The following is a 23,127-nucleotide window of genomic DNA, read 5'->3' as shown; positions in this document are numbered from 1 at the left end:
GGGTCCCAGGTTCGATTCCGGTCAAGGGTATGTACCTTGGTTGCAGGCATATCCCCAGTGGGGAGTGTGCAGGAGGCAGCTGATCGATGTCTCTCTCTCTCTCTCATCGATGTTTCTAACTCTCTGTCCCTCTCCCTTTCTCTCTGTAAAAAATCAATAAAATATATTTAAAAAAACTAATGAACTAATGAACAAAATAAACTGTTGAATAAAATAGAATCAGAAGCATGGAAACATGGAACAGACTGACGAATCAAGGGGTAGGGGGGGGAGTGGGAGAAGAAATGATAAAAAATATGAACAATAAAATGGCAAAATACATATCTATCAACAATTGAATCTAAAAATCTAAATAAAGGAAAAAGAAATCTAATGAACAAAATAAACTGTTGAATAAAATAGAATCAGAAGCATGGAAACATGGAACAGACTGACGAATCTCAGAAGGAAGGGGTAGGTGCGGTGGGAATAGGTTAATAAAAGAGCTTACCTATGGACATAGATAGTAGGGTGGTGAATATTTGGGGCTGGGGCAGGGAGGGAACTAAGTGGAGGGAGGGGTGTAATGGGGGGAAAAAGAGGGACATCTGTAATACTCTCAACAATAAAGATTTTAAAAATGAAGAAGTGATTCCCCAAAGTGTGATCCCCAGGCCAACAGCATCAGCATCAGCATCACTTGGGAACTTGTTAGAAATGCAAATTATTGGACCACATCTCAGATCTACTGAATTGGAAACTGAGGGATAGGGCCCACAAATCTGAGTTTTAACAAGTTTTCCAGCTGATTTTATTGCACAGTAAAGTCTGCGAACTACTGGCTTGGAGAGCTATTCTAGTTTCAGTCCAGTATGGCTAAGCATAGACCCTATGTTGCCAGAGACTTCATGGCTGGAGTTTGGGGGCAGCAGCAGGCAAAATGTATCATCATCATCATCTCATATGTAGAATGGGTTAGAGCCCACTAAAAAGCTTTCATATCAATTGCATTAGTTTTTGAAAAAATTCTGAGGCAGATATCATCATCTCCATTGTAAATGTAAGGAATGTGAATTCAGAGAGGAAAGTGTTCACAAGGCTACACAGATTCAAGACTAAGATCCAATCTATAGTTAAGGATTCTTCTCTATATAAGAGTGAAGAAGAGGTTCTGCTAGCTGATGCTAAGAAAGCTCTCTGACCCACAAACCCACTAATGGGAACTGGGCACTGGCTGTCAGACATCAGAATCCCCTCTGTCTCTTTCCATTCTCCCCCAAACTGAGTGCTGTCCTTCTACCATATCTTTTTCCATTCTGTTCTACTGTAACCCTGCACTTGCTGCTGCTTTGGACGACCTTTCAGGAGCCAATGGGATTTGCTTCATATCCTGCACATTAGTGGCTGGCCCTGTAGGCCAGGTCCCACAGCTCAAATTTACCCCACTGGCTCCTTGAGGGCCCAGAGCTGCTAAGAGAGTCATCATTAACCACAAATTTGCAGCCCATTGCTCCTAATATCTCCTCTGGGTCCAACTTCTTTTAACCAGCCTTCCAAAAGCAAGTGGTTGGGACCCTTTGGGAACACATTCTTTAGTGGTTAGTGAAAAAGAAGGCCTTCAAACCCCAAGCCTATTCTATTTTTGCCACATTCTCCCATCCCATATACCAGCTTCCTCAGACTACCTCAAAGGAAACTTCTCTCCTAAAACCCCCATATGTAATTCCCTAATCCCATTACCTGTCCTTAAAAGCAAGTCCAGAGTGAGCTCCAGATGCCCTAACCTCAATGGTCTTGACTTCTTAGTATCTCGATAACCCAAAGATGATCTAATGGGAGAATTCAAGCCTTCCAGCCAACTTGGGTGTCAGTATTTGGGACTAAGACATGGGATGTCCTGCTGACTATGGAGACAAACCAGGTTTGTGACACTGCCACTACATCCTTTTACTTAGCTACAGTCCCCTCCAACATATTGTCAGTAGTTGGTATGTTGGAAGGCCACCATCCTATGAGCCCTGCCTTTGTAATATAGAACTAGGCCTAGGAGGCACTGCATTCCATGACACCATTGCCCACCTTGGGCTCCTTTTGAGTCATTCAATGGCTCCATATGCTCTGTTGTAGAAATGAGAAGGTATACAGTTCTTACGCCAAAGAACTTATAGTTCAGCAGGGAAGGCAGACATCAAAGAATAGACATAAAATTAATTACAATGGGAAATTCTGGTTTATATTATTCTTTGACACTTTCTGAAACTTTTAATTTTCTCAATCTTAAAACATTAAATTATGCTAGTGGTTCAGTTTTAGGAAGGTAACTAACAAAGTGCTATGAGTACTTATAACAAGAAGGGTGATGTGTGCTCCATTCTCTGAGGTAGGGCCTGGCACGGATCCCACGGTTTTGTAGGTGGCTCTCATATTTGGGGACGGGTGCAGAGAACCCAGCTAGTATTAGAATGGCCTAATGAGTTGACTGTAAGGTCAGAGGGGCTGTAAAGCTAGAGGACAATCTTGGGTTATTTATTATACTTTTTTGAATGACATTACTGGTAAGAAGCCTAAGTCTGTCCCTAGGGCTTGGGAATGTTACTCTGGTCTTACAGGTGACTTTATAGGTGAAATACTAGGTGTACCGGTTAATAGTGCAGATTTTTTCAATAGATGGAGTTACACATATGTTGATATATATGCGATTTGATACTTATGCTATTTTGTTGTATTGACAGCAAGCTTCAAAACTTCATATGTCAAATTTGCTGAAGGTGTTAACATCATAGATATTTTTATGCTTAAAAATGTCAAATTTCATGCCCAAAAAAGAGCATTTGTGGGAAGTTTTAATTCATTGCTTTATTTTGAAGAAAAGTGCTGTTGAATAGTTTGGGAAGCTTATGGTGAACATGCTCCATGTCAAGATACTTGTGAACGATGGTTTAAATGCTTTAACAGTGATGATTTTGATGTGAAAGACAAAGAATGTCCAGGTCAACTGAAAACGTTTGAAGACCAACAATTACAAGCATTATTGGATGAAGATGTGTGTCAAACTCAAAACAACTTGCAGAAAGATTAAACGTTGCTCAGCAAACAATTTCTGATCATTTACAAGCAATGGGAAAGATTTTAAAGGAAGGAAAATGGGTGCCACATCATCTGAACAAAAGACAAATAGAAAACTGAAAAGTCATCAGTAAACTGTTGCTTCAACGGCATGAAAGAAAGTCTTTTATGCATCAAATTATGACTGGCGATGAAAAGTGGATTTATTTTGAGAATCCCAAATGCACAAAATCATGGGTTGATCCAGGTCAACCATCAACAGCGACTACAAGGCCAAATCACTTCAGAAAGAAGACAATGCCCTGCTTTTGGTGGGATTGGGAAGGTGTGGTATATTATGAGCTTCTAAAACCAGGTGAAACCATTAATGCTGATTGCTACCGACAACAAATAATCAATTTGAACCACACTTTGATCGTGAAATGACCAGAATGTGCCAGAAGACACAGCAAAGTAATTTTGCTTCATGATAATGCACCATCACACACTTCAAAACCAGTTAAAAACACGTTAAAAGATCTTGCCTGGGTAGTATTAAGCCACCTGCTGTATTCACCAGACCTTGCTCCTTCAGATGACCACTTGTTCCAATCGATGGCGCACGCACTTTCTGAGCAGCACTTCAAAACGTACGAAGAAGTGGAAAATTGGGTCTCTGAATGGTTTGCCTCAAAACAAGAAAAGTTCTATTGGTACGGTATCCACAAATCACCTGAAAGATGGGGGAAATGTGTAGCTAGGGATGGACATTACTTTGAATAAAGTACTTTTGATGTTTCTCTTGAAATTATCTTGTTTTCTTTGATTACAAAATCCAAATTATTAGCCGGTACACCTAGTATGCATACAAGGTTTTTGATTGATTACCTCCCTCCAACCCACCATCCCCCACCTTACAAGATTCCATACTGTGTTCCATGCTTCCATGTCTCTGGATCCACTCCATTCATCAGTTTATGTTGTTACTTAGATTCTACATATGAATGAAATTATGTGACACTTGTCTTTCTCTGACTGACTTATTTCACTTAGCATGACACTTTCCAGATCCCTCCATGTGGTCTCAAAGGGTAAGAGATTCTTATTTTTTACTAATGCATTGTATTCCATGGTATAAATGTATATCAGGTTTTTTATCCACTCATCTACTGATGGGTACTTGAGGTGTTTCCAGATCTTAGTTATTGTTAATTGTGCTGCTATGAACATAGAGTTGCATACATTCTATCTGATTGGCACTTCAGGTTTCTTAGGATATATGCCTAGAAGTGGGATCCCTGGGTAAAATGGCAGTTCCATATTTAATTTTTTGAGAAAACTCCATACTGTTTTCCATAATGGCTGCATCAGTCTGCATTCCCACCAGCAGTGTACTAGGGTTCCCTGTTCTCCACATTTTCGCCAGCACTTGTCATTTGTTAATTTGTTAATGGTAGCCATTCTGACAGATATGAGGTGATACCTCATTGTCATTTTAATTTGCATCTCTGTGATGATCAGTGACTTTGAGCATTTTTTCATATGTCTCTTGGCCATATGTATGTCCACTTTGGAGAAGTGTCTATTTAGGTCCTTTGCCTATTTTTTAATTGGATTGTTTGTCTTCTTTCTGTTAAGTTGTATGAGTTTGTTACATATTTTGGTTATTAACCCTTTATCAGATGTATCATTGCCAAATATGTTTTCCCATACAGTGGGTACCCTTTTGATTTTGTTGATGGTTTATTTTGCTGTGCAGAAGCTTTTTATTTTGATGTAGTCTCATTTGTTTATTTTCTCCTTAGTTTCCTTTACCCTAGGAGATGTATCCATAAACATATTGCTATGAGAGATGTCTGAGATTTTGCTGCATATGGTTTCTTTTAGGATTTTTATGGTTTCCTGACTTATGTTTAAGTCTTTTATCCATTTTGAATTTATTCTTGTATATGGTATAAGTTGGTGGTCTAGCTTTATTATTATTTTTTGCATGTATCAGTCCAATCTTCCCAACACCATTTACTATTGAAAAGACTCTCTTGACTCCATTGTATGCTCTTGCCTCCTTTGTCAAATATTAATTGAGCATAATGGCTTGGGTCGATTTCTGGGTTCTTTGTTCGGTTCCATTGGTCTAAATGCCCGTTCTTGTGCTGTTTTGATTATGGTGGCTTTGTAGTATAACTTGAAATCTGGTATTGTGATTCCTCCAACTTTGTTCTTTCTCAAGATTGCTGCAGCTATTTGGGGTCTCTTTGGTTACATATAAATTTTTGGAGTATTTGTTTTAGATTAGTGAAATATGCTGTTGGTATTTTCATAGGGATTGCATTGAATCTGTAGATAGCCGTGGGTAGTATGGACATTTTAATGATGTTGATTCTACCAGTCTATGATCATGGTATATTCTTCCATTTGTTTATATTTTCTTCTATCTCTTTTTTAAACATTGTATAGTTTTCCGAGGACATTTCTTTGCCACCTTCGTTAAGTTTATTCCTAAGTATCTTAATTTTTTTGTTGCAATGGTAAAGGGGTTGTTTGTTTAGTTTTGTTTTTTTGTGAGGTCATTATTGGTGTATTAAAAAAGCCATTGATTTTTGGGTGTTGATTTTATATCCTGCAACTTTGCCAAACTCATTTATTAAATCTAGTATTTTTTTTGTGTGTGGAGTCTTTAGGGTTTTCTTTGTATAACATCATGTCATCTGCGAGTTTTACTTCCTCCTTTCCAATTTGGACGCTTTTTATTTCTTCTTGTCTGATCACTGTGGCTAGGAATTCCAGTATTATGTTGAATAAGAGTAGTGAAAGCAGACATCCTTGTCTTGTTTCTGTTCTTAGGGGAAATGGTTTTAGTTTTTTCCCATTGAATATGATGTTCACTGTAGGTTTGTCATATATGGCCTTTATTATGTTGAGATATGCTCCCTGTATTCCCACTTTGCTGAGAGTTTTTATCAAAAATGGGTGTTGGGCCCTAACCAGTTTGGCTCAGTTGATAGAGCGTCAGCCTGCGGACTGAAGGGTCCCAGGTTCAATTCTGGTCAAGGGCATGTACTTTGGTTGCGGGCACATCCCCAGTAGGGGGTGTGCAGGAGGCAGCTGCTCGATGTTTCTCTCTCATCGATATTTCTAACTCTCTATCCCTCTCCCCTCATCTCTGTAAAAAATCAATAAAGTATATTTTTTTAAAAATGGGTGTTGGAGCCCTGGCTGGTTTGGCTCAGTGGATGGAGAGTTGGCCTGCAGACTGAAGGGCACATGTCCAGGTTGTGGGCTCGATCCCAGTAAGGGCCATGCAGGAGGCATCCATTCAGTGATTTTCTATCATTGGTGTTTCTATCTCTCTCCCTCTCCCTTCCTCTCTCTGAAATATATATTTTTTTAAATATATTAAAATATATTTTTAAAAAATATTTTTAAAAAAATGGGTGTTGGATTTTGTTGAATGCTTTTTCTGCGTCTATTGATATGATCATGTGATTTTTGTCTTCCAGTTTATTTGATGTATCATATTTATTGGTTTGCAAATATTGTACCAGCCTTGCATACCTGGACTAAATCCCACTTGGTCCTTATGTATGATCTTTTTAATATATTGCTGGATCCGATTTGCTAATATTTTGTTGAGGATTTTAGCATCTATGTTCATCAAGGATATTGCCCTGTAATTTTCTTTCTTTGTAGTGTCTTTATCTGGTTTTGGAATTAGGATAATGCTGGCTTCATAAAAAAGAGCTTGGAAGTGTTCCTTTCTCTTGGATTTTTTTGAATTGTTTCAGGAGGATAGGTGATAGTCCTTCTTTGAATGTTTTGTAAAACTCCCCTGTGAAACCATCCAGAACCCAGCTTTTGTTTGCTGGGAGTTTTTTTTATTACTGCTTCAAATTCATCAGTAGTTATCATCCTATTCAGGATTTCTGATTCTTCCTGATTCAGTTTTGGGAGATTGTATTTTTCTAGGAATTTGTCCATTTCATCCACATTTTCCAGCTTGTTGGCATATAGTTATTCATAGCATTTTCTTCAAATTCTTTGTATTTCTGTGGTGTTAGTGGTTACTTCTCTCCTTCATTTCTGATTTTTTAAAAATTTGGGTCCTCTCTCTCTGTTTCTTGATTAATCTGGCTAATGGTTCATCAATTTTGTTTATCCTTTGAAAAAACCAGCTCTTGGTTTAATTGATTTTTTTGCATTGTTTATTTAGTCTCTATGCCATTTATTACTACTCTAATCTTTATTATTTCCTTCCTTATACTTACTCTGGGCTTTTCTTATTGTTCTCTTTCTAGTTCTTTAAGTTGTAGAATGAAATAGTTTATTGATTATTTTTCTTATTTGTTGACATAGACCTGTAGTGTTATGAACTTCCCTCTGAGGACTGCTTTTGCTGTGTCCCAGAGATTTGGGGTTGTTGTGTGTTCATTTTCATTTGTTTCCAGGAAGTTTTTTATGTCTATCTTGATCTTGTTGGTAACTCATTCATTGTTTAATAACATGCTATTTAGCCTCTATGTATTTGAATGTTTTTTGGTGTTTGTACTGTAGTTAATTTTTAACTTAATTCCACTGTGATTTGAAAATGATGCTTGATATGATTTCAGTCTTTTTGAACTTGTAGAGACTTATTTTGTGTCTTAACATGTGGTCTATCTTTGTGAATTATCCATGTGCACTTGAGAAGAATGTATGTTCTGCAGCTTTGGGGTGAAATATTCTATAAATGTCAATTAAATCCATCTGATTCAGTGTGTCCTTTAGAGTCTCTATTTACTTGTTAAGTTTTTGTCTGGAAGATCTATCCAGTGAAATTAGTGGGGTGTTGATCTCTCCCTTAAAGTCCTCTAGAAGTTGTTTTTTATATTTAGGTGCTCCTATGTTGGGTGCATATATGTTTACCAGGGTTATATCCTCTTGTTGGATTGATCCCTGTAGTATTATGCAGTGACCTTTGTTGTCTCTTGTGATAGTCTTCATTTTGAAGCCTATTTTGTTGGATAGGAGTATTGCTACTCCAGCTTTTTTTCTTTTCCATTTGCATGGATTTGTTTTTCTATCCTGTGTGTGTCGTTTGTTGTGAGGTGGGTTTCTTGTAGATAGCATATAGTTGGGTCAGGTTTTTGTATCCATTCAGCTACCCTACGTCTTTTTATGGGAGCATTTAATCCATTTACAAAAAAAGGTTATTATTGATAGGAATTTATTTATTGCCATTTTAATTCTGTATGCCTAGGTTTCTCTCTCTATTTCTTCTTCTCATTACAGAAGTCCCTTTAGCATTTCTTGTAATGCTAGCTTGGTGGAGATGTACTCTTTCCTTTTTTTTTTTTTTTTTTGGTCTGGGAAGGTCTTTATTTGGCCATCTATTTTTGAATGATAGCCTTGTTCAATATAGTAATCTTGTGGCCTGTATTGTTTCTGATGAAAAATCATGTGTCAGCATTATGGGAGTTCCTTTGTAGGTAACAGTTTGCTTTTCTTTTTCTGCCTTTAAGATTATCTCTTTCTCTTTAATTTTTGACATTTTAATTATGATGTGTTTCTGTGTGGGTCTATTTGGGTTCTTCTTGCATGGAGTTCTTTGTTCTCCTGAACTTGTGTGACTTTTTCTTTACCAGGTTAGTGAAGTTTCTGCCATTATTTTTTCAAAAATGTTCTCTGTCCCTTTCTCCCTTTGTGCCTCTTCTGGCACACCTACTCTCTGGAAAAGCTGCTGCTAACATCTTGGGTGGGGCTGCAAATTGGATGGGGCGGGGTCTCAGGGAATCACCAGAGTGGAGTGAACAGTGTGAGTCAGGCTGAGGGAAACTCAGATATGCTGCCAGTAAGCTCTGTGACAGTACAGGAACAATGATCCCTAGGAGGACCCCTATCTGAGAGAAAGCTGCCCCCAAGTTCCTGCCCTGATGTCAGACAATCCAGTTCCTCCCCATATGTCCCTGGGTCCCCCAAAGCCCCCTGGTCCTGGAGCTCAGAGGGATCGAGTCCTAGTAAATTCATGCACCAGCCCTTTCAAAGGAACACCCGGGTCTCCAACAGCCTCCAATGTACTCAGCCACAATCCCCGCTAGTGTTTTCAGCCCGAAGTTAGGGGACTTCTCTTCCCAGCTCTGGAACCCAGGGCTGGGGGTCTGGTGTAGGGTTGGGACCTCTTGCTTCTCATACGTGGCCTCTGCAGAGATGATCTCCCTCCTGATTAAAAAGAAGCACATATGGGTGTCAGATCAGCCTGTTTTGCACCTGCACCCCTACCAGTTTTAATGTGCTTTCTTCTGTACTCCTCTAGTTGTAGGACTTCCATTCAGCCAACTTTTAGGCAGTTCTGAATGATAGTTGTTCTGTATTTTAGTTGTAATTTTGATGTGGTTGTAGGAGGTGCCGCATACCCTTGTTTACCTATGGCACCATCTTGGTTCTGGGGAACCACTTCTTTAAACGGAAAGTTCATGTTTTATTCATCTGGCAGGCTCAAGGATGGCCTCCATTGCCCTCTTCTGGCTAAACTATAAACTTACTTCAGGTTTCCAGAGCAAGAGGAAAGTACAAATTATGGGTTGGAAGGAAATACTTGTCTGAAACCAAATCAGCCTAAAAACAGCAATCATAATAATTGTTTGTTGCTTCAGAGTATACTTTAAAAAGTATTCACAAGAATTATTTGATCTTTGCAACAATCCTGTGAAATAGGCAACACTGGCATTTTCATTTTACAAATGAGGAAAACAGGCCTATTGTCAGGACAGTAATGAGAGACTCCCTGGTAGAGGGGGCTTGTTAAATGTAGGATTTATTCACAATCCATTTGGGAAAAGTACAGGTTTGTTCTCATGAAAGCCAAAGATAAGGGAGTGCAGAAGAGGATGACAAACAGTTGATTCACATGTAAGGGAGCTACTTGATTCCAACAGCCTGGGAAAAATGGCTGGATCCTTTCTCCAGCTGTGCTATGTGGGCTAACCCTTAGTCCTAAGCACCCAACATCTCAATTTCCTATCTCAGTAGTCAGACTTGGATGTCCATAGAATCATCTAGGGAGCTTGTTACAGGTGAAGGTCCTTGAATCCCATCTCCAAGGTTCTGTTTCAGTAGGTCCAGAGCAGGACCTGGGATCTGCATTTTGAGACATACCCTCTGCCCTTTGGAACTTTGGAACTCCTAGCCCATGAAAAATGCTCTCTTAGCACACCACCAGCAGCAAAGAATTATTTGCCTAGGACAGTATTCCTTTCTAGCCCCTCTCTGCTTCCCTCACCCATAAGTCCCGCTGGGTTATGATCGTTAAGATTCAATCCTCAACTCTTTGATATACTCTCTCCAAACCTCAGTTTTCTCGTCTATAAAATGAAATAATGCCTACCTTACTGGGCTTGAGTGAGGATTAAATGAGAAAGTATGTCTTATATATAGTTCCTGTAAAACGTGTGTAATAAACATGAGTTCATGGATCTTGCCTTCTTATTCCTAGCTCCTCAAAAAGTATAGTGGCTAAGCTGGCATGTTTTGGATTTCCACAGGTTTTTAAGGAATGGTCTTGAGCAGGACCAGGGATAATCAAGGTGATGTCTTCCCCCAGACTCATTCCCCTGTGGAAGCATTTTAAATACCTCATAAGTGACATACTTAAAAGCAAGGTAATGTATATGTAGGACATAAACGTTATTTGCCTCTGTATATCTTAATAGTTATGAGCACTTCTGAGGAGCATAGATCCATGGAAGCAGGCAGAGGAGACCATAAAGGCAATTGTCACCTTAGGAAGAAGTGGACCATCAATTTCTAAATGAGTCTAGGGACCTGTTGGAAAGACCCTTTTTAAAATCCTCATCTGAGAGGGAGGGAGGGAGTGAGGAAGAGAGAGAGAGAGAGAGAGAGAGAGAGAGAGAGAGAGAGAGAGAAGCGATGTGAGAGAGAAATATCAATTGGTTGCCTTGTGTATGCACCCCAGCTGTGGCTCAAACCTGCAACCTAGTATGTGCTCTGACCAGAAATCGGCCTGTAACCTTTTGTTGTACAGGACAATGCTCCAACCAACATTGAGCCACCTGGCCAGGGTTTGCAAGACATTTTTTATTGTTGTTGCTGTTAATCCTCACCCATTTTCCATTGACTCTTTAGAAAGAGTGGAAGGGAGGCAGTGAGGGAGGGAAGAAGAGAGAGAGAAAGAAAGAGAAACCTTGATGTGAGAGAGATACATTGATTGGTGCCTCCTGCACATATACAGAACAGGGCCCAGAATCCAACCCCTCAGTGCATGGGATGACACTCTAACAACTGAGCCACACCAGCCAGGTCTTGCAAGGACATTTTGATAGTGGAAGGTGAACACTTTGGAGATTTGTCAGAGGAACCAGCCCTCTGAGAAAAGAGATTTTTCTAAAAAAGAAAGGAGCCCCAGCTGTTTTGGCTCAGTGGTTGGGGTACCTACCCACGGACTGAAGGGTCTCAGGTTCGATTCTGGTAAAGGGCACATACCTTGCAGTTCAATTCAGTTCAGGACATGTGTGGGAGGTAACCAATCGATGTGTCTCTCTCACATCAATGTTTCTTTCTGTCTCTCCCCCTCCCTCACTGCCTCAGGTGAGGATTAACAACAACAAAATAATAAATAAAAGAGAAAGGAGAAGGCACTAGAGAAAACATTTGCCAACCTCAGTTTTGCTAAAGTTAACTCTGTGTATAAGGATCCCAATTTCATGTTGAATAGCACATGTTCTATCACTGTGGGATAATATATTTTTTATATACATCATCCTGTCAAATTTAAAGGCCAGGTAGGGTGTCCTAGAAATCTTATTTAGTGTACTTCTAAGCCTTAATAACTTAAAGCTGCACTGACTTTTGGGACACTGTTGCATTGTATGTGGGTATATGGCAGTGCTCTTTCCTAATTAAACTGTTAAATGTGTCTTTTATGGCGTATGTACCTTTCAGACCAGCGGTTCTCAACCTGTGGGTCGCCTAAGACCATCGGAAAACACATATATAATTACATATTGTTTTTGTGATTAATCACTATGCTTTAATTATGTTCAATTTGTAACAATGAAATTGGGGGTCACCACAACATGAGGAACTGTATTAAAGGGTCGTGGCATTAGGAAGGTTGAGAACCACGGTTTTAGACAGAAGGGAGAATGTTAGAGGAGAGGTATAGTTAACTTCATATTGAGAAGAACATCAGTTTCCCCTATGCTCACACTATAAAATTTGCCCACAGAGGCCCTATAGAGGTTTGGTTCTCTCATGTTGGGGGTTTTGTTACGTGCTTGCTAAGAGTAGGTGTCCATAAGTGATACGTTGTGCATGTGTGGGCTTAACACGAGTGGTCCTTGAGAGTGTGGCATGACTTTTGGAACTGCTTCAATTGTAGCTTAAGTGAGAATATATTTAGTACATTTGTGTCCTGTTCTCTTACTTTATGCCATGACTCCCCCCAGCAAAATTTAGATGATTCAAAGAATGACGTAGTTGTGCTGAGTGACCGGTCTGTGATACTATTCAAAGAGTCTCGTCATCCTCAGAATATGCCATTTATATGCTATTACTTCAGTGATGCCGACTTCTTTGCCTCCCTCTCGTGGGTGACAAGCACAAAAGAAATACAGGTAAAACTGCCTACTCTTTATTCTTTTTAGCCCATTCTACAGGGGCCTTGCCCATATAAGCCCTCACCCAGTGACCTGGAGAGCATGTGAGATTTTGCTCCCAGACATATGTCCTCATTATGGCTTAAACAAACTCTTATTTTTTTAAAAAGTGACCTGGCACCAGGAATTCTCCCTCATACTTTCTCAAATTACAGTCTTCACATTAAATAGATTTTATGGTTTCCCTAAAGTAGGCCAAGGTTAAGGAAAGAATCTTATGCTTCTTGCTTCTACAATCACCATAATCAAGGGGTAAAATTATTTTAGAATCTTCTAATTCCTCCTTGGTATGAGAATAGGGGGAAACAGCTGCATATTTTCCCCTTTCCTCTTCTACTATCATTTCTAGGCAGTTTCCATCTATTCTATTCTAGGCTGTAGTATGGATGAAGAGCAAAACTGAGGACATGGTCGAGAAGAGAACATTCGCCATGACTGAACGATTGCCGCCCATCCAGTGTATGGTACACACAGGTTCCTTTCATATCCTTGTGGCCTACTGTGGTGACTTGCTTCTGCGGCTCTTTGGGGACCACTTTCGGTCATTCAAACCCCTGGGTATAGTGCCTTGCCGCTTTAACATCAACTGCCTCTGCTATGACCCAGAAATGAAGATGCTTCTGTCAGGTATCCTGGGGGCAGTGGTCACCTGGACCATTGAGCAAAGTGGCAGGGGCCTCCAAATCGCCCACATGGTTTCCATGCCTGGTGATGAACTTGTCCAGGACATCATATTGAATGGCCCCAGTGGCTCCCTCCTAGCCCTGTGTGAGACTGTGGTGAGGGTCCTTGAGCGCCAGGGCCCGAGCCAGCTAGGAGAAGTGAAGAGGTTCACTTCTACCACTAGTGGCTCATCTATCACCTGCTGCTTCACCTGTTTTGATCAGGGCTTTCTCTATGCTGGAAATAGGACTGGGTACATCCAGGTATGGAGCCTCAGTCAGAGCTACTCTTTCCACAGTTTCAAGGCCCATTCTTCATCAGTGATATGTATCTGCAGCCGGCCAGAAGCCCACACCCTGCTAACAGCTGGTAAGGAGGGTTTCATTAAGGAGTGGAGCCTTACTTCTGGGAACCTGCTGCGGCAACTAGAACTTGGCGAGGAATTGTATCGACTCCAATTTATTGATAACATTACTTTCTTCTGCCAAACTGCCCATACTTTCTCCTTGCGCCGTCTGCCCTGTTTCTATAACCTCTTCAATGTTTGTGGCTCTGCTCCAGAGCAGGTTCGTCGGGTCTGCTGTGGTAATAACTGGTTCCGGATCCTATGTACTACGGAGGATGGCTTGTTACGCTTTGTGTCCCCAGTAACAGGGGAGCTTCTGGTTCTCACCTGGCCCTTCTCAATCCTGGACCACGCTGTGGATTGGGCCTATGACTCAGATAAAGAGGAACTCTTTGTAGCAACAGGGGGCTCAGAGGTGCTGGTCTTTGACACAACCCGCTGCCCTTGCCCAGCCAAGTATCTTTTATGCACCTCACCAAATTCTCAGGACTCAGTACAATGCATGGCTTATGGGCATTTCCACCTGGGTCGGGGCCTAGAAGGACTAATGTTTTCTGGATACCAGAGTGGTATGATAAGAGTCCTTTCCCAGCACAGCTGTGCCCGAATAGAGAAATTCATGCACTTTGGGGCTGTATTGGCCCTCTCTACACTGCCTGGAGGGCTTTTAGGTGGCCGAGAAAACTCTTTGCTTTGTTCTTATGGAATGGATGACTACATACGCCTATCAGAAGCTGTGCTTAATGGGAACAGAGTACATCTGCGTCCTCTAGCTAGCATTCTCAGCAGCTGTCACCTAAAACACCTGATACTCTTGCCAAAGTCTGTGGGTGCCATCACAGAAACTAACTGTCTGCGTCTCTGGAAATTCCATGATTTTCTGCCCTCTGAAACACATGCAAAGTTTATAGAGACGTTGCCTCTGCATCAGTATGCAATTACTTCCTTTGATGTATGCCTGACCTTGAGTCTTTTTGTCACAGGTAGTATTGATGGCTCTGTCCGAATATGGAACTTTCACGGTGGACTTGTAGCCATGCTGGACTCAACATTGCATTTTGGTCCACTCTGCTTTGCAAATGACCGGGGTGACCTGCTTGTGACTTTCAACCAGAGTCTTTATCTGGTATCCTGTTTAAAACTACTTCCTCCAACCCTGTTGGTTCGCCTTTCCTTTATGAGTATCACAGATGACGTGCTAGAAATCCCTAAGCCTTTCATACCAAGCTTCTTCTTCTCCTTTGAGACCATGTTTGTGCCCAAGTATATCTACCTTGGACACGGGCAACAAGTATTAGTGGGTTTGGAGAAACTTGTCAATAAGCGGGCCATTGCCTTTGACCATACTGTGCCACATGTCATAGAAGACGATGAGCAAGGAAGCTGCATATTACTGTCTACCTCAAGACCTTGTTCCTTGAAAAGGGAAGACACTGTTATATGCTTGAGCAAATCTTATCCCCATTATGTGGTTCCTCCCCAACTACAGTTGACTGCCTGGGATGGACTCAACCCTTATCAGATACTGAAATGCTACTTTGGTTATGGGCGGAAATGGCCCTTTGCTCCTGATTGCTATATCCCTAACTCAGTGATTCGTGCCCGTCTTTGGCCAGAGGGCAGCCCAATATACCTACAGTGCAACCTGCATTCACCCATACGGAAGTTGGAATGGGACAAGTCTCAACAATTCTTCTGGCACAGTAAGGCAAAACCTATACATGATGTAAAAGAACCACAGGAAAAGGAAGATGAAGACTTCATAAAAAGGAGAATGTCCAAGGACATAACTTATAGTGTCCTTACAGACACAACAAACCGTAGTTGGCTGGGAAAAAAGATGAATGAAGTAGCTATTAATAGCTTGATTGAGACAATCATCAACATTATGATTTATGCTCCTCCTCCATTGAAGTACCAACACTGTGTTAGTGCACTAGGGCAAATCTTTGCTTCTTACCAAGTGTCTGCACCCCTGCGCTCTGAAACAGCCCATCGTCTGCTGGATGATACAACCAATTCTAATCCACTGATCCGAGAGCTAGCCTGGGAAGGGCTGAATCGTCTAGGAATTATCACTCATCTCTTTGCCATGGCTCTGGCCCAAGGGTTAATGGACAAGGACCAAAGAGTGAGGAATAAGGCACTGAACCTCATGGCTGACACTGGAATCCACTCTAAGACTTCACTCTTAAACTTGATCCAGAATCGAGATACTTTCCAGGGGATGCAGTAAGTTCTTTGTGCCTTCCTCAATTCTTTACTAGCTTCTAATTTTCTTCTCTCCCTTCCCAGTTTTCCCCTTTCATTCTCTCACTATCTCTTCATCCCTGTTTCTTGGCTTTTCCTGTTCTTTTTCCTTGTTCACAATCTTTTCTCATTCCTAGACTATTTTGACAACCCCCTGACTCCTCAGTCGTTTTTCCATTTCTTCTTTTATTCCTGCAGCCTCCATACAGATCACTCCATTAATTGCCATTTATCTTCCTAGACATTTCCTTTCTTCTTGACCATCCTTTACCTTTACATACACCGTCTCTGTTGTCCACTTTGCCAACCCCCCTGCTTGTTGCACTTTAGTTCTTTTTCATTTTCTCTTGACCCTAATTCAGCATGCTCCTTCTCTTTTAACTTTCATAGGCAGGAAATGATTGGTGAAGAAAGCCTGGACAGTCTGCTGGGGATGCGTGCCACAGATCTCCAAATTCTTCATACTCAAGTGGAGCAGCGATTAAATGAAAACCTGACCTTGTCACATGGAGATGAAAAGCCTTTTTTTTCTTTAGATGTCTCAAAGATTCCTAAAAAAATAGCCGTTCTTGATGAATCTAATGTAATTCCAGACGAACCTGAAGTTGTCATCAAGCCCAGCAAAGGCCACAGACGGGGCCGGGCAGGGGGAAGAAAGCATGGTATGTATGGGGTGATCCACTTCATGCCTCAGAGTCCCCAAGAGGCAAGGTAGTTTAGGGCTAAAGTGGGTCAAGAGATATCAGATAGGAGTAGAAATAAGTGGAAAGATCTTTTTGCAGAGAGCCTTCCTAGAAAGAATCTACCCAAACTCAGGAAGACTCCAAGGCTTGGGTGGGAACACTGGCCTCAGCCCCCTCTATTGCTATTTCTTTTATAAAAGTCCTCCTAGCTCATACTAGATATTGGAAAAATATTTTATTTAAGCCTCCCATGCTTTCTTATCTATATCTCCTGATTTTCTCTGCAGCCCAGAAGAAGTTGAAAGAGACTGGCACAGAGCCAAGTCCCTTAGAAGGTGAAATTGATCAGAGTAAAGTTGCACCAATTGAGATGGAGGATACAGCCATCTATTTGAGTTCTCCAATTTCTAAAGATGCTGAACAACAGCCTCCAGAGAAAGATATCTCAAAGGATGTTGCAATGACCCTGAGGATGCTAAGGAAAATACAAGACAAAAGAGAAAAGAAAACAGCTCAGAAACCCATAAAGAGGCATAAAAAAAAGACAAAGCAAGCTGAAGTTATAATTGAGGAACCTCTGCCTGATGTAAAGGAAGAACCAGTTGTGAAGAAGGTGCAAGACATAGGGCGGGGTGCCTTTGGAACTCCTGGCCGCAGGGCTACCCCTGGAGATGGCTCATCCTGGCGAGATGATTTATGTCGTCTTATGACCCTGAGGATATCTGGTTCCCAAACAACAATGTTGGAATCTCTAAACACTGAGTTAGTAACCATGGCTCAGAAGGTGCTGGCAGATAAGCGCCCCAGCTGGGAGCTCTTTCAGAAGATCTGTCCCCTGCTGAAGAAAGAAAGTGAAGTTCTGCTTGAGAACCTTGACTGGGATGTAGCTTGGCCAGAGGAGAAACCAATTTTTATTCATGAAGGAGCAATTAGAGAGGACATGGTGAGCAGGGACAGTAAAGAAATACCAGAGGGGCAGGGTCAACTACAAAAGGAAGCAGGGGATATACAGGAATTACAGGAAATCCAGGTGATTCCCAAAAAGGGGAAGAAAAAGAAAGTTATTTTTTTAGAACCAGGTGACCTAATCAAGGGGAAACTAATGCTGAAGCAAGAAGATAAGAAACCATCTAAAAAGCCCTCTGTGCAAAAGAGGAAAGTAGTCCAGAAGGAAATAAAAGTGGATAAAAAAGAGAAGAAAATGACCACAAGAGAGAGGGATGTGAGTCTGGAAGTGGGAGAAATGGCCAAAGTAGAGGAGAAAGTGGTTGAGCAAGAAGTAAGACCAGTTATGGATGAGAAGAAGCTGTCTTTGCAGGATTGGAAAAAATCCTGGGATCAGTGGAAACAGGCTCATGGTGAGACAGAGATATCCTGGAATGAATGGAAGAAGACTTGGGAAAGGGAGACTCTTGAGGAAGAGAAGAAACTACAAGAGGACAAAGAGAAGCTACCTCTAGATGAGGAAAAGCTGCCTGGGGAAAAGAGGAAGCTGGGATGGGATGAGGGGGCACATGTCTGGGAAACTATGACAGACAGGTCCAGGGAGCAAAAGTTCAAGGATGAAGAGGAATTGACCCTGGAGATAGAAGAATTGTCTCAGGAAAAAGAAGTATTAGAAGGAGAAGGAGAAGAAGGAGAAGGAGAAGGAGAAGGAGAAGAGAAGAAGGAGAAGGAGAAGAAGGAGAAGGAGAAGGAGAAGGAGAAGGAGAAGGAGAAGGAGAAGGAGAAGGAGAAGGAGAAGGAGAAGGAGAAGAAGGAGAAGGAGGAGGAGAAGGAGAAGAAGAGCTGTTGACAGAAGAGCAGAGACAGATCCGGAAAGAATATAAACAGGCCCAGGTTGAGAAGAAACGAACCCAAGCTGAAAGAAAACGAGCCGAAGAACAAAGGAAGCTGGCACAAGAAGAAGAGAGGCTGGCACAACAAGAGGGAAAGCTAGCTCAGGAAGAGAGGAAACTGGCCAGAGATCATGGGAAACTGATTCAGAGAGATAGGAAAATGGCCCAGGCAGAGAGGAAGTTTGTCAAGAAAGAGGAAAAATTGGCCCAAACAGCAGTGTGGCTAAGCCAGGGAGCAGAGAAATTGGCCCAGAATAGGACGAAACTGGCCAAAAAATTGGAGAAACTGGCTGGCAAAGAAGAGAAAATAGCAAAGAAAGGAGGGAAGCTAGCTGAGGTTAAAACTATATTAGTCCCGAAAATGGAGGAAGTGATCCAAAAGGAGCAAGATCTGGCATGGCAGGAAAAGGAACTAGCCCAGGAATTGGAGGAGATGACATGGGAAGAGGAGGAAATGGCTTGGAAAGAAGAGCAACTAAATCAGGAAGAGGAGGATTTAGCTGAGGAAGAGGAGAGACTGGCTCAGAAGGAGAAGACACTGGCCTGGCAAGAGGATCAACTGGCTATGGAAGATGAAAAACTGATCCAGGAAGAAGAGCTGGTGATCCAGGAAGAGAATAAACTGGCTGAGAACAAAGAATTTATGCCTGAGGAAGAAGAAAGGCTTGCCCAGAAAAGGGAGCAATTGATGGAGAATAAGGAAAAAATGGCCCAGGAAAGGAAAATTTTGATCCAGAACAAAGTGGAACTTGCAAACAAGAAGAAAATACTAGCCAAGAAGACGACGACTCTGGATCAGGAGAAGAAGAAGCTGGGTCAGGAGAAGGTAAAATTGATTCATAGGAAAGAGAACTGGCACCAGCTTAAAGAAAACCTTTCCCAGAAAAAAAATGAATTAGTGCAAGTAAAGGAGAAACTGGACACGTACAAGAAAAAAATGTTTCAGGTAGAGGAGACGCTGGTGAAGGAAAAGGAGGAAATTTTCCAGAAGAAGGAGAAACTGGCTGACGTAGAGAAAAAACTGGCCCAAGTAGAGGAAAACCTGGCTGAGAAACAGCATAAGCTAGCCCAGGACAAAATGAAATTCACTATCGAGAAGAAGGAAGTACTTCAAAAACTGAACCTGCTCAGTAAAGAAGATGATATTACTAAGAAAGAAAAGAAATTGGGCATGACAATGAAGAAACTGGCCCAGGAGAAGGTGAGACTGGTTGAAGAAAAGGAAACTCTCTCAAAGGGAGAGATTCAAGAAACCTCAACACAGAGGAAACTGAATAAGAATGAACTAGAACTACTTAAAAGGAAATTGTCACTAGTGGAGAAGATACTGGCATATGAAGATAGGATATTGGCCACAAAACAAAGTAACATTGCCAAAGAAAAATTAGAATTTGCCAGAGGAGATAGAATTTATGCCCAGGAAGAAAGGAAGCTAACCAAAGAAATAACAAAGTTGACTAAAGGGAACATTTTCAAGAAACTATCAAAAATGAGCAAAACAATCTTAAAGGTACTTCAAAACCTCATCAAAAAAGAAAGGATAGTAACCCAGGAAGAAACACAGATGACACAGATAGCAAGGTCATTCTTGGATCAGGAAAGAATATTGAACAAAGAACAAAAAGAACTTGATGCCAGAAAGTTGAATATTTCTGAGGAACAATCAGAAATGACCCAAGATGAGGAGAAACTGGCTAGGAAACAGAGAAAACTGGCCAAAGAAATAAGAAGAATGATAAAGAAAGAGAAAGAAATAACTGAGGAGGAAAACAGACTATCCAGGCAACGGAGACTAATCATGAAGGGAGAAGAGGAGGCAGGAACAACAGAGGAAGAAGAAGAAATGTCATTTCTTAAACAAAAGCGAAGTAAAAAAAAACCACTAAAGAGAGTTAAAATGCCACAAGAAGAATTTCCCAGTCAGGGGGATGAAGTAGAAAGTGAAGAGAGCTTTTCTGGAAAAATGGAAAGCCTGTTAGATGAAGTGGAGCGAGAGAGTTTGTCTGAAGTGGAGGAGGAGGAGGAGGAGGAGAAGGAAGAGGATAATGAAAGGGTGGAGGAAGAAGAAGAGGAGGAGGAGGAGGGAGAGGAGGAAGAAGAAGAGGAGGAGGAGGAGGGAGAGGAGGAAGAAGAAGAGGAGGAGGAGGAGGAGGAGGAGAAGGAAGAGGATAATGAAAGGGTGGAGGAAGAAGAAGTGGAAGAGGAGGAGGAAGAAGAGGAGGAGGAGGAGGAAGAGGAGGAAGAAGAAGAGGAGGAGGAGGAAGAAGAGGAGGAGGAAGAAGTAGAGGTGGAGGAAGAGAAGAAGATGAAGGACAAAAAAGAGGTGGAGGAAGAGGAGGAGGAAAAGGAGAAGACAAAGAAAAAGAAGAAGGCGAAAGAGGAGGAAGAAGAAGAGGAGGTGGAGGAAGAGAAGAAGATGAAGGACAAAAAAGAGGTGGAGGAAGAGGAGGAGGAAAAGGAGAAGACAAAGAAAAAGAAGAAGGCGGCAGCAGTGGCAGCAGAGGAGAAGGAAGTGTTGGAGAAGGATGAAAGCATGATTAAGGAAGAGCTAGAAAGTTTGAGTGAGAAAAAGGAGGAAGAGGCGCAAAGTTCAATGGAAGAAGAAGTAGACAAGGAAAAAGAGATCTTTAAAAAAGAAATATTATTTAAGTTACAAGAAAAAAGAGGAAAGGATCTAGAAAGAAAAGAAACAGTCCCTTCTATTAGAAAAAGAACTCCTGAGGTCAAAGGCAGGGATATAAACCTGGAAATTCCAAAGATCCCTTCCAAGAAACTAATCTCAATAGCTCTGGGGAGGGAAAAGACTATACCAGTGCCAGAGTCTAAGAAACAAATATCCTGGAAAGATAAGGCCACAGTACTTGAGACACCCAGGATATTCCCAGAGACAAAGTTTATGGAAAAGCAACGTGAGCTATTGAAGAAATATCAGCCCACTCCTCTACAAGTTTTGGATACAGTTTTGGAGTCCAAAGAGCCAGATTTCAAGACCCCATATTTATCCCACATATTGAGGAAGAGCAAAAAAGAACAGAAACTCCAAGGCAAACCACTAGGGGATAGGTGGCAGTTGCTTTCGAAGCGTCATCCAGCTCTGATGGGACAAACTAAGGTACCTGTGCCCCAAATCCCGGCTGAGGAAGTATTTGCAGATGTAAGCCTCTCAGATATAGAGTGGATCCACCATGTCCTAGAACAGATAGAGTCAGGAAAACAGCTTTCCAGAGATAGTTTCCACAGATTGTGTCAGCTTGTCAAAGACCTTATCTCAAAGGGAACCTTAGAGTGGATGCATCTAGCCAAACTTGAAGCTATCATTTACCGTCACAGGCAGGTTCTGGAATCACAAAGCACATGTATCTCAAAACCCAGTACGAAGCTCATGGGTCCTAAATACTTGAAAGTGATCCCTCCTATAAAAAGAAAGGAAAAGGAAGGCCATCTAAAACCTTTGGCTTTTTCCTCATTAGCTAACAAAAGGATTCCAGACCCAAAGGCTATAAATTGGCAACTTCTAGGAGAACCTTACAGGAGTGCACGGGCAGAGCAGATATTCAGTGCCCTTAAGGATATGGAGAAGCAACACATTTATCCTGCTACAAGAGACATTGTCACAGGTACCCATGCCTCTGTAGAAAAACAGATGCTAGCACTGATGTTTCAAAAGGACTTCTGGGCTTTTAAGGATAAAGGCAGGTTTCCCAGATTGCCCAAGATGGAGAAGATGACACAGCCCAGCTCTAAAAAACAGGAAGAAGTGCCTCTATGGGAGACATTTGTGGCACTCTACCATGTTTTACGGATGTTGCAGGAGCGATACGCAGGAGACAGTGCTGCTTGGACAGAAAAATTCTACCACCTCATGGACCTGTACCAATTTAAGTCCCCTGGAATCCAGAGATTGCTACAGGAGCTGCTACTGAGAGAGGAACCCCAATCCCATAAGATCATCTACAAAGAGGCCCTAAAGGCCATAGAGCTGGTTCCTGGGGAGCGATTGTTCTACCACTTATTTTGTGGTCGTTCTCACATCCCTAGAGGTCCTCTGGAGTTCCAGGAGGTGGTGTCTCTCTCAGGGCAGAACAATGTGCATACTATGCTTCCAATGGGCATTGCCCATTATGGCATCTTAGAACTTGCCTGGAAGAGCCTGCCCCAAGCTGATATTCACCTCACCAAGGAATTGCCCCACACTGTGGCTCCTACCCCATAATTTGGGACTGACTGGACATCAGGACTTTTCATTCCCACCTGGAGAAAGGTCTTGCCACCAGATCTAGACCTTTATTCCTAGGGCCCATACAGAGGTAGGGCCAGGCCAAAGCCCTTTCCCTACCCAGCTCCAGAAGCCAGCTTCTATATGTGGAATAAAGATGAAGTTCCCATATCCAACAAGCTCTGTGATATGTCCCTTTTCTTCAAATATTGATTCTCCAGAAATGTAGCCATGGACACCCAGATACATACATACTCGAAAGAGTTGAGAAAACTTACCAGAAGCCCTGGACAGTGGGTCAGTTAGTTGGGCATTGTCTCATGCACTGAAAGGTCAACAGTTTGATTTTTAGTCAGGGCACATGCCCAGATTTCAAGCTCTATCCCCAGTAGGGGGCATGCAGGAGGAAGCTGATCAATGTTTTATCTTTCCCTCTCCCCCTCTCTCTCAAATCAAT

At 41.8% G+C, this 23,127-nt stretch overlaps 1 protein-coding gene across 1 annotated transcript in view; it reads left to right on the top strand.

The window, feature by feature from the left end:
- Window positions 1-22,936, top strand: part of WDR87 (WD repeat domain 87) — a 35,451-nt gene extending 12,515 nt beyond the window's left edge. Inside the window, exons 2-9 of the mRNA XM_014544697.1 lie at window positions 10,542-10,658; window positions 12,465-12,632; window positions 13,049-15,915; window positions 16,324-16,595; window positions 16,904-18,221; window positions 18,386-20,462; window positions 20,640-20,852; window positions 20,964-22,936. Of these exons, the coding sequence (XP_014400183.1) occupies window positions 10,587-10,658; window positions 12,465-12,632; window positions 13,049-15,915; window positions 16,324-16,595; window positions 16,904-18,221; window positions 18,386-20,462; window positions 20,640-20,852; window positions 20,964-22,667 (8,691 nt within the window). The 5' untranslated portion in view covers window positions 10,542-10,586 and the 3' untranslated portion in view covers window positions 22,668-22,936. The remainder of the gene's footprint in view (window positions 1-10,541; window positions 10,659-12,464; window positions 12,633-13,048; window positions 15,916-16,323; window positions 16,596-16,903; window positions 18,222-18,385; window positions 20,463-20,639; window positions 20,853-20,963) is intronic.
- Window positions 22,937-23,127: the final 191 nt, after the last annotated feature.

This window comes from Myotis brandtii, unplaced genomic scaffold, assembly GCF_000412655.1.
Source record: "Myotis brandtii unplaced genomic scaffold, ASM41265v1 scaffold379, whole genome shotgun sequence".
Classification (NCBI taxonomy): Eukaryota; Metazoa; Chordata; class Mammalia; order Chiroptera; family Vespertilionidae; genus Myotis; species Myotis brandtii.
This window is presented reverse-complemented; position numbering and strand designations above follow the sequence as displayed.